At 42.2% G+C, this 11,269-nt stretch overlaps 1 protein-coding gene across 4 annotated transcripts in view; it reads left to right on the plus strand.

The window, feature by feature from the left end:
• Nucleotides 1-11,269, plus strand: part of GLRX2 (glutaredoxin 2) — a 20,129-nt gene continuing 8,860 nt past the window's right edge. For 2 of the 4 annotated variants that reach the window (XM_042977014.1, XM_042977016.1), the window contains exons 1-4: nt 504-814; nt 4,073-4,136; nt 6,754-6,930; nt 7,838-7,949. In XM_042977014.1, coding sequence (XP_042832948.1) covers nt 555-814; nt 4,073-4,136; nt 6,754-6,930; nt 7,838-7,949 — 613 coding nt within the window. In that variant the 5' untranslated portion in view covers nt 504-554. Of the gene's footprint in view, nt 368-503; nt 815-4,072; nt 4,137-6,753; nt 6,931-7,837; nt 8,128-11,269 lie in introns of those variants that run through there. The other 2 variants (XM_007072836.3, XM_042977015.1) reach the window with 2 other exon arrangements.

The following is an 11,269-nucleotide window of genomic DNA, read 5'->3' on the forward strand; positions in this document are numbered from 1 at the left end:
TTCAAAGCCACGGCAAAACACCTCCGAACTATTTCAAGTTTTATGTTCTTTCACTTTTTTTTATAAACACAATTTTTGTTTTCTTTGGAATGAACGTTCTGCGTTCGGTTCCTTTTTTCTTTCAATTCTGGATGTAAACCTCACAGTCACACGATTCATATGGGTTCCTGATCAGTACCTAATTTTAAGAGGACATAGGCCCTCACTTCACCGAGAGAGGCACACCTGTCCGACCGGAAGTTGCGATGACGCTACCGTCTTTATGTAAACATCCCAAGCACTTCGATTCTCTTTCAGACAGTCTTTTTTTCTTCTCCGTTTCGCCAGGATGTTGGCTACAGTCCCGACGCGCTGTTTCCACCGGCCAGTGAGTCTCCATGAGCGTCCCTAACCCCCTAAAGAAACAGGTGTGGGGCAGGGCCGAACCCTCGAGGCCAGCAGGGGAGGCGTCGTCGCGTGGGCCTGCACGGCTGTTTAACTACACGTGGGCCGCGCTGACCCCGACTCTGCGCTCTGGGGCCGCGGGGCTTGGGAGCACGCGCGCGGCCGCGCCGATGAGACCGGCGGCGGCGCGGGCAGCCCGGCGGGGCGGGGCGAGGCGGGCCCGGCGGAGCAGGGGCCGGGCGTGCGGAGGTAGGACCCGCCGGCGGAGGCGGGCTCTCCGCGGCCGCGGTCGCAGCGCTCTCCGCTTGCCGCGGGCCGGCGCTCCGATCATGTCCTGGTGGCGCGCGGCGCTGCCGGGGACGCAGCTGATCCGGCGCGGGAGCGGCTCCGCGCGCCAGCTCGGCCAGGCGGCCGGAGCTGCGGCCTCCGGGTACGGGGTCGGCGTGGCGCGGAGGCCTCGCGGGGGTCTGGACCAAGCGGTGGGCGCGGGGGCCTCTTCCCCTGGCGCCGGGGTGGGGGGCCCTCGAAAGTGGCGGGAGCTCAGGAAGGGTGGGGGGAGAATGGTGCCCTAAGCGGTTGTGTAGACTGACGGCTCCTGTGACTCTTAGGATGGAAATACCCGAGTCGTGGTCACTTGCCCCCTCCCCCCCCTCCGCATAATAAATTGGGATTTCAGATAAACAGAGAATATTTGTTTAGTCTTAGTGTATCCCAAACGTTGCACGAATCATACTTGGACTAAACAGTCACTTGCTCTTTATATGAAGTTCTAATATAATCGAGCGTTCTGCATTTTTATTTGCTAACTAAACCTGGCAAGGCTGCTGCAGGAAGTGAAGGAGCCGCTTCCTTGCTAAATGGCCAAGTGTTTGAGGATGGGGATTGTGACTTAGGCTGATGTCGCCTCTGGCTAGACCGAGGATTGCTTTCCTTGTACTTCCCTGGTGCTGTGGAGGATCCACTGCCTGGGCTGATGCTGTGTCACCCACAGGCCCCCGCGGCTGCTCCAAGGTGGTTCTGCCAGCTGGCATATCTGTGCCTGCCACGGTGCATCCATCCTTCTGTCTTGGAGTCTCTTTCTGCTTACTTGGTGTGGTAACTCTGACCAGTTCTGCAAGACTCCACAAACTTCTTATTTTTTTTTTAATTTTTTTTTTAACGTTTATTTATTTTTGAGACAGAGAGAGACAGAGCATGAATGGGGGAGGGTCAGAGAGAGAAGGAGACACAGAATCTGAAACAGGCTCTGGGCTCTGAGCTGTCAGCACAGAGCCCGACGCAGGGCTTGAACTCACAGACTGTGAGATCATGACCCGAGCTGAAGTTGGACGCTCAACTGACTGAGCCACCCAGGCACCCCAAACTTCTTATTTTTAATGTTTATTTATTTTGAGATAGAGAGAGAGAGAGAGAGAGAATCCCAAGCAGGCTCCATGTGGTCAATACAGAGTCCCAGGTGGGTCTCCATCCCATGAACTCTGAGATCATGACTTGAGCCAAAATCAAGAGTCCTAACGCTTAACTGACAGAGCCACCCAGGCGCCCCAAGACTCCAGGAACTTTTGATTAACTTTATTGGCTAAGTTGGTGACCCATTTGGGAAGGTGCTAATCACTAATCACATGGTATTAATTATTTGACTGACAGGTCCTTGGGTGTTTGTTTCCAATGATATGTATTCCTGGAGCATTTAGCATGTTGCCTACTTAGTATCTAGTAGGTGCTCCATAAATGTGTTCTGGCGAGTGGGTACATGAGTACTGAAGTGAAAAGTTGCTTGTGCACTTCTCAGTTGATGTCCTTTTCTTTATTGGGTAATAACTTTTGCCAAGCTTAACCAGAATTGGAGGAGAAAGTTGCTTTCCAGAAACTTATTCTTTTATTTGGGTGGGTAGAGGGTGATATTTCAGATGCACCTCCTAATTCCGCTCACTCCCCAAGGAAACATTCCTGTGAAGGTTCTGTTGGAACTGCTTCAATAGTAAATATTGTAATAGATGTTTTGGGGGTGACAATTAGATGTGGGACTGGAGATGAATGGAACTTGTTTTCTTAGTTGATAAACCAGACAGGTTGCTGATTTATTACATTAAAGCACCTTCTTAGGTCCAGGTCAGTGGTACTTACTGCCCCTGCCCCTCTTTTCCTCCCTGGTTTAGGCTCCAGGAACTCAGCCTGCTTTTTTCTTGATTTGCACCCTCTGCTGTCTTCCTAAGTTGGCTGCAGTCTCCCTAGTTTGCTACTCCTAACCCTTTCCTGAGATAAGTGCACAGGCCCTTTTTGTTTTAAATATTTCCTTGCCAACCATTGGGAAGCAAGGAATAATAGATTGTAAACATTGGGGCGTTCTAATGTTATAATGTTCCCTTGGAGTGGTCTCTGCCTCTAACTTTTTGTAATTACTGAAGGTGATGTTTGCTATAGCATCCTTATTCTAAGTGCATAGGCATGGCTATATAGATCAGTTACTCATCCTCCAAGGATAACATATAAAAATCTATTTTTTTTTTTTTGAAGTAAGTTCTATGCCTTGATGTGGGGCTGAAACTCACAACCCCAAGATCAAGAATCACATGCTCTACCGACTGAGCCAGCTAGATGCCCCCAACATTTAAATTTTAACACTCACAGTGAATGAATGAAATGTTTAGAGGGAGATTTTTTTTCTATCAAAACTTGAGTTTTGCAACATAATGATAAGGAAAATATTTTTTGAAATATTTGAAGCTTCAATTCTTTATCTTACTCTCTTAATCTTTATATAATTTGAGTAATTCTCTTTTGAAACCTGGATTATTTTATGATTCTTTTGTAAGATTTGTAATTTTACTCTAATTAGTTTGCATCCGGATGCTGGATATGGTTTGGACAATGCAGTAAGGCCTGGCTGATGATGAAAGATAGGTGGATGGGTAAAGGTTTTAGGCATAGGCATAGAGATTTGGTGATACAAAACTAGTCAATTTTTAGTGACTATATTCCTGTTACAATGAATGCCCCTTTTACAAGCTCCCAGCAGCTAGGTTTTGGATAATAAATATCTAGAGGATCCCTGTAATTAGGGAATAATATTAGTAATGTTAAACGTTATTGAACATTTACTGTGATCAAGGCACTGTTCTACTTTTTATCAATTCATTTAATCTTCGTAAAACCCTTGATGCAGGAGTGACTATTATTCCCATTTTATGGATTGGGAAAGTTGCAGTTATGGATGTTGTGGTTGAGATACCTTAGTTTCCTTAAAATCTTTGAATCTTTGTAGATTCTCTGTTTCACAGAGTGTGCATGGAGATTTAGCATGTTTCAATAAGAAAATGGGAACTGTATTTTTAAACTAATGGTCAGGTCATAAGGTCAGTCTTTAGGACAGTCTGTTTGAAATTTGGTGTTCAGAAGTAAGAGTGCACCAGGCTTTAAACACAGTAAATGTGACTTAACCAAATAATTAAGGACATTAGGAGGCTAGTTAGAGAAGCACACAGTCCTTTTTGGTTTTAGTAAACAAATACTTTGTAAACTGGTATTTTGTACTAATAATAAGTAAAATTATTTTTTCTGTTTCATAGATTTGGATCTATATCTGCATATCAGGTTTTATTCAAATGGATCTCGTCTGATATATTGTCTTTAATGATATGTTATCTTTAATGTTTAAAGCTACATTGCCTTTTAAAATTCTTTTTAGGATGGGGAACAGCACATCATCATCTTTGGGGAAGTCAGCAACTGCTCCTGTGAATCAGATTCAAGTGAGTGATGTGGGAGATGTAGGAAAAAACTTTCCTATGTGGAAAAAGAATTATGTGTTACACATTTAATGTGCTTTTTCAGTATCCGAACTGACATAGTTCAGCAAATGAATTACTAAGTATATATTTTAAAATCTGCTCTCAAAATAATCCATGTGGCAGGAAAGTTCTAGATCATTTTGGTAGTCACAATTTATGAGATTTATTATTAATAGAGCCTTTACTCCCTCTAAGTTGGATCTGTGAAGTTAGCTCCTCCTTTCCATCAGACCTAACTCAGGTCTACTCTTGATAGCAGTCAAGCTGTTTTTAGCTAGGGATTGTGTTTGATTTTGGCCTGGGAAGCTGTTTAACAGCTTTCTTCCCTAACACAGAACTTTGTACGCTGTAGTTACTCTATAAATGATCCCCTCAGGAACACCGTGTGCTGCTGTGTACTATTTTCCTCTCTTTCACTGCAAGCCCCAGTTAATTTTGCCTCAGAAAACTTCTCTTGTTGTATGTTTTTCTTCCCTTGGAGTCTACAACACATACTCATGTTTATCTTTTTCTGTTCTTCACCACCAACCACCACCACATATAAACATTTCTGCCTTTAATTTATTTGGCTAAAAAACAGCTGATGAATGTAACAGCAATGTTGGAAACCTGTTGTGCGGGAATTGCCTCTTTGAAAAGAATACAAAATCATGAAAACTTAGCAAGGTTGAGCTTGAGAGAAGGTGAGAAGGATCACTCGAGGAACTGTCACCGTCATCTTGAGTTTCAACTCACTTTGGAATCTCTTCACTGTTTTTACTGCGTGCTCAGCTCCCTCTAAATGACGGTTTCAGTGTGCCTATAACCTCAGGCAGCATGGTGGAGGAAAGAGCACACTGGGTTTGGTGTTGGGACAGGTTGGGTAAAATCCTAGATTGTTAACTTGTCAGCCTCAATTTTCTCACCTATAACATAGATTCATTAATACATTTCCAGTGTGACTGGCTTTTCCCGAGACAGACTTCTATACTAAATATTATGAATAAGCAGAAGAGAAAGCATAAAAGTAAACCCATTTGCAGATAGCTAGACTGTGCCTTAAAATCTTCCTGACCCCAAAGGATGGATGTACCTTTAGAATTACTTTGCCTGGGTACTCTACCCTTTGATTTTTGGCTTTCATCTTGAAGGTGTTGCTTATGACCCACATAAGAACAAGTTAGACAGATGCTTCGGTGCTAGACCTGTCTGTTCAGAATCTCTTGAAGGACCTGGACATTCAAATATTTAGAGACAAAAAAGAAAACAAATTTCACAGGTGACACAAATGCACAGCAAAGTCTCATGGTCTTTGTGATAAAGGCCTGGAGAGTCGTTTCCAGACCAGGCTGATCTTAGAATCATCTGGGACTTTTTTTTTTTAATAGCTTCTTTTTTTTTTAATTTATTTTCTAAAGTTTGTTTATTTATTTTGAGAGAGAGTGAGCAAGAGACAGCACACATGCACAAGCAGGGGAGAGAATCCCCAGCAGACTCCAAGCATGGTCAGTGCAGAGACTGATGTGGGGCGTGAACTCACGAACCTTGAGATCATGACTTGAGCTGAAATCAAGAACTACCCAGGCGCCCCTTTTAAAAGTAGTTTCTGACTTCTGCATGAAACCCGTTGAATCAGCATTTCTGGTAGTGGGTTTTCCAGGAACAACAGTGTAAGAAGGCCTTATCAATACTGTAATAAGATTTTTTTTGTTTTGTTTTGTCTTTTTGTTTTTTACTATAAAGATATACGGGAAGGAGTGGAAGTTGAGGGGTAGGCTGTTTTTTTTTTGTTTGTTTGTTTGTTTGTTTTTTAAGCTTATTTACTTATTTTGAGAAAGAACACAAGCAGAGGATGGACAGAGAAGGAAGGAGAGACAGAATCCCAAGCAGGCTCTGCACCAACAGTGCAGAGCCTGATGCTGGGCTTGAACTCATAAACTGTGAGATCATGACCTGAGCCAAGGTCAAGAGTCGGCTGCTTAACTGACTGAGCCACCCAGGTGCCCCAAAGCCTTACATTTTAAAGAGAAATCATGTGTCAGTCCTCACCATTAAAAGTTAAAGACAGTAAGGAGTTAACTTCTGAATACCTACTGAGTATTTAAGAGGCAAGGTAACAGAGTTTAAGTGCCTGGACTGTAGAATTTTATTTGCCTAGATTCAAATCCCAGCTTTCCAACTCTTATTAGATGAGGACTATGAGTAAGTCACTTAGTTTCCTCTGTGTCTCACTTTCCCCATCCATAAAGTAGAGATAATAACTGGACCTTATCTCAGGATTATAATGAGGCTTAAATGAGCTAGTAAAGGTTAGGTGTTAAGAATTGTGTCTGGCACACAGACATGTTTGCTGGATATGAATGGGCTGTGATTATTGTTATCACTCCATGCCAGCTTTCCATCTGTTACATCCTTTTGACCTAAAAACATCCCTTGGAAATGAATAATATTCTCAATGTACACATAAGAAAATAGATGATGGGGCTTAGTTTGAGCACTGTGTAATGAGACTCCAGAATCCATACCCTTTCCACTATAATCATGATTTCTTTCCAGGAGTTAATGCCTAGAATTAAAATGTTTGTTTGTTTGACTTCAGGAAACAATTTCTGATAATTGTGTGGTGATTTTCTCAAAAACATCTTGTACTTACTGTACGATGGCGAAAAAACTTTTCCATGACATGAATGTTAACTATAAAGTAGTGGAATTGGACATGCTTGAACATGGAAGTCAATTTCAAGATGCTCTCTACAAAATGACCGGTGAAAGAACCGTGAGTATATCTTTGGTGGTGCTTTTCCCCCAGATAGGTGGTGACTTGGGTCACCTAGAGCCTGGACTGTTGTGTGAGGAAAAGTGGGCCAGGTGTTCACTCATCCTCTAAGAATTTTGTGTTGATAAAGAAATGGCAGATCTGGGAACAAGATTCAGAGACTGGATACAGCAGAGTTCATTCATTTTATTTTTATTCTTGGCGTCGTGTGTGTGTGAGTGTGTGTGTTTTGACTGGAAGAGTGGGGTGATAGTGTTGTCATGAGTGTTTGTGAATCCTTAAGGTCCTTCTGGAGCTCCTAAGATGAAATCCTTCCTCCCTTTACTTGAACAGTACAGACCAGGGGTCAGTCTTCAGGTACTGTGCTAATAAGAGTGCTTTAGTTCTTCATGTTTTTAGATTCCTGAAATTTGTCCAGTAATATGCATTTTTTTCAGTGAAATGCATTGTCAGGAAAATATACAATGTTGCCATTTCCCTTTTTGTTTCTGTTTGCACGGAAGATGTTTAATAGCATATCTTCCCTTTTAGTAAACAAAGAACCACCTACGAAAGAACCACCTAAACGTATAAACAATAACTATAGACTATTATTTTACCTTTTATATGCCATAGCAATTAGAAGGAGGGGCTTAAGTGTCAGATTGCCCTAGATTTAAATCTTAGCTCTGTCATTTACTATCATTGTGACTTTGGACAAGTTCCTGTGCCTCATTTCCCTCCAAAATAAGGCTAAAAATAGTACCTACCTCAAGGGTTGTGAAGATTTAAGTACATACTTTGTGAAAGAGGGTAGTCTGACATCTGGGGTATAAAAGTACCCAGAGTGTGAGGGTCTATTATTATGTGAAATGGTCTTATACTTCTAACAAGAGAGTGATGACCTAATCTTTTGTTTATCCAACAGGTACCAAGAATATTTGTCAATGGAACTTTTATTGGAGGTGCAACTGACACTCATAGGCTTCACAAAGAAGGGAAACTGCTTCCACTAGTTCATCAGTGTTATTTAAAAAAAAGTAAGAGGAAAGAATTTCAGTGATGTAGGTGCTTATAATGTTGCTAGTAAAATGTTAGTGATTTAAAATGATCATGCCTGATAATGCCTTTTAAATGTTTGAGGATGTTTTAAAAATGTAAATCATCTTTATGGGAAAGTTCTAAAACTAATGAGCAATAAATTGCTGTGGAAATCTCTTCTTTCTACTTGCCAATTCTTGAGCAAAGGGGATGATATTTAAAACTAAAGGGGTGGAGTTGTATCAAAAGATGAGGAGAGAATGTATTTTATTAGGAATTTAAATATGGGGCACCTGGGTGGCTCAGTTGGTTAAGTGTCTGACTCTTGATGTCGGCTCAGGTCTTTATGTCAGGGTCATGGGTTCAACCCCCGTGTTAGGCTCCACTCCAGATGTGGAGCCTACTTAAAAAAAAAAAAAAAAAAAGCCTTTAGGAATTTATGTATGAATTTTACAACCAAGAGCTAGAAGCTAAGCATTTGGGATTCTTTATTCTGTGTAGTATTCAGAAGGAGTTAATTCCTTACCTTTTATGGCTTTCAGTGGTGAGGACTGCTTTGTAATTTTTCTCTTTAAAATGTAAGGTTCTCCCAGTTATGGTTGTCAGCTCAGTAGGGATATCCTTGTACTATATTGAGACAAACCTTCATACTTTGTACTTCTAGGGTAAGAGAAATATATTAAATTTGTCAGATGGAATGAAGTTTATTTCAGAGAAACCAAATTACTCCTTTAATGACTCAGTAGTTCCAGGGAACAGAACTGTACCTAAGGGGAAGAAATTATAAGGAGGAAGATTTCAGCATTTTATGAAAATGAACTTTTGAAATAGTTCAGAAATGTACTTGAGATTTATTGTAAGGTGGAAAGTTCTGCTTTCCAAACTGTGTTGAAAGGGTGTTGGAAATGTTCCATAAGAGATCAAAGTATGGGGTAGGAGGTTACACTGTCCCTCTAGTAATTTCTGATGTAGATAGTCTTCGATTCTGTGACCAATTCAAACTATATCTTAGTAATAAGATGTATCTTTTGGAAGTCTTATTTTATAATAATTAAAAATATTTTGGATACTTTATTAATCACATCCCTGTTTCAAGCTTATCAACAAGAGTTAAAAAAATTTTTTTTTAAATGTTTATTTATTTTTGAAAGAGAGCACGAGCAGGAGAGACGCAAAGAGAGTGGGAGACACAGAATCCGAAGCAGGTTTCAGGCTCTGAGCTGTCAGCACAGTGCCTGACACAGGTCTCAAACTCACGAACCATGAGATCATGACCTGAGCTGAAGTCAGACGCTTAACTGACTGAGGCACTCAGGCGCCCCTCAACAAGAATTTTTTAAGTGCACTTCCTAGGAAGCATTTTCCTGGCTGATCCCACAGAGTCACCAGGGCAGATTGCCAGATGCTGGGAAGAGAAAACTTCTCAAAGGTGGGAGGACAATGCACTGTAAGAGAAGAGTGCTTTTGCTTTCTGGTCTAGCTGGACCAAGGAATCTGGGATAGTTCTGCAGAAGACAGCTGATAGCTTTTTTGGCTATAAGCCATCAATGATGCTTCCTCCATGGACTTATTAAATTGCCATTAGGAGACCTTGATAAAACAAGGATTTGGACTATTTCATTCTCATATGGTAAATTACAATGCTGGAATGGAACAGAGAATGGAATGTCCTTTAGTCCTTTATTCTGCATTACGTCATGAGAAATTTTACATTTGCTATGTTGTAAAATTTTTGTTAGAGAGTAGAGAAAATATACTTGTTACCTGTGTGCTATTGTAATTTATAATAGGAAATATGTATTTGGTCTTAATCCCATTCCTGGCATACAGCCCCTAAAACCCTTGGAATTTGCTGCCATAAAGAGCCATAAAGGTGTTATGTTAATGAGAAGACTTTTGGGAACACCCGTAAGGATGGGGTCTGGTTGCCAGGAGAACCAACCCTGTGATTACAGTGTAGGAACTTTCCTACACTGTGGGAGAGGGAGAGGGACTGGACATTGATTGCCCTCATTGGCCAGTGATTTAACCAATCATGACTATGCGATGAAGCCTCTATAAAAAACCCAAAGGACAGGGTTTGCAGAACTTCCGGGTTGGTGAGCACGCGGACATTCAGGGAGAGTAATGTGCCCAGAAAGAGGACAGAAGCTCCCACCCTTTCCCCGTACCTTGCCCTGTATCTCTTTCACCTGGCTGTTCTTGCTGTGTGCTTTTACTTATTTTATTATTATTTTTTACATGTTTATTTTTGAGAAGAGTGAGCGGGAGAGGTGCACAAAAGGGGACAGAGGATCTGAAGTGGGCTCCATGTTGACAGCAGAGAGCCTGTGAGGCTTCGACTCATGAACTGTGAGATCATGACCTGAGCCAAAATCAGACGCTCAACTGACTGAGCCACCCAGGCGCCCCCCTTGCTATGTCCTTTTAAAATAGACCAGTAAATGGGGCACCTGGCTGGCTCAGTTAGTTAAATGTCCAACTCTTGGTTTCAGCTCAGGTCATGATCTCACTGTTCATGAGATTGAACCCCGAGTTGGGCTCTGTGCTGCCAGTGCAGAGCCTGCTTGGGATTCTCTCTCCCCCTCTCTCTACCACTTCCCTGCTAGCACGCTCTCTCTCAAATAAACAAAAAAGCCACACCAGTAATCTAGTAAGTAAAATGTTTCTCTGAGCTGTGAACTTCCTAGCAAATCAGTTGTCCCAGGGACTGGGTTCTTGGAACTCCCATCTATAGCTGGTCAGTCAGAATAACAGATGACAACCAATGTCAGGCAGATTGGTATCTGAAGTGGGGGTTTGAGGGGCAGCCTTGGGGACTGAGCAGCTGCCCTGACATGCCAATCCTGTTTGACCAAGACTTTTAGTTTTTTTTCTAGTTTATTTTTTTCAAGGGAGACAGAGACAGCATGAGTGGGTGAGGGGCAGAGAGCGTGGGGACAGAGAATCCCAGGCTCTTAAGTGTCAGTGTGGAGCCTGACGAGGGGCTCAAACCCTTGAAACTGCAAGATCACAACCTGAGCCAAAACCAAGAGCAGGACGTTTAACCAACTGAGCCACCCAGGCTCCGCTCCCCCCCCCTCCAACCCCCCTCCAAGACTTTTAGTTTTAACTGAAATGGGCTAGTTAACTGTTAACTAGCAGTTAACAGTGATTATACCTTCTCTTTTCAGAGAACATTATTATTTAAGAATTTCTTTAAGTGTTTGAGAGACAGGGAGACAGAGCACAAGTGGGGGAGGGGCAGAGAGAGATGGAGACAGAATCTGAAGCAGGCTCCAGGCTCTTGGCTGTCAGCACAGAACCCGACACAGGGCTT

This window comes from Panthera tigris, chromosome F3, assembly GCF_018350195.1.
Source record: "Panthera tigris isolate Pti1 chromosome F3, P.tigris_Pti1_mat1.1, whole genome shotgun sequence".
Lineage (NCBI taxonomy): Eukaryota > Metazoa > Chordata > Mammalia > Carnivora > Felidae > Panthera > Panthera tigris.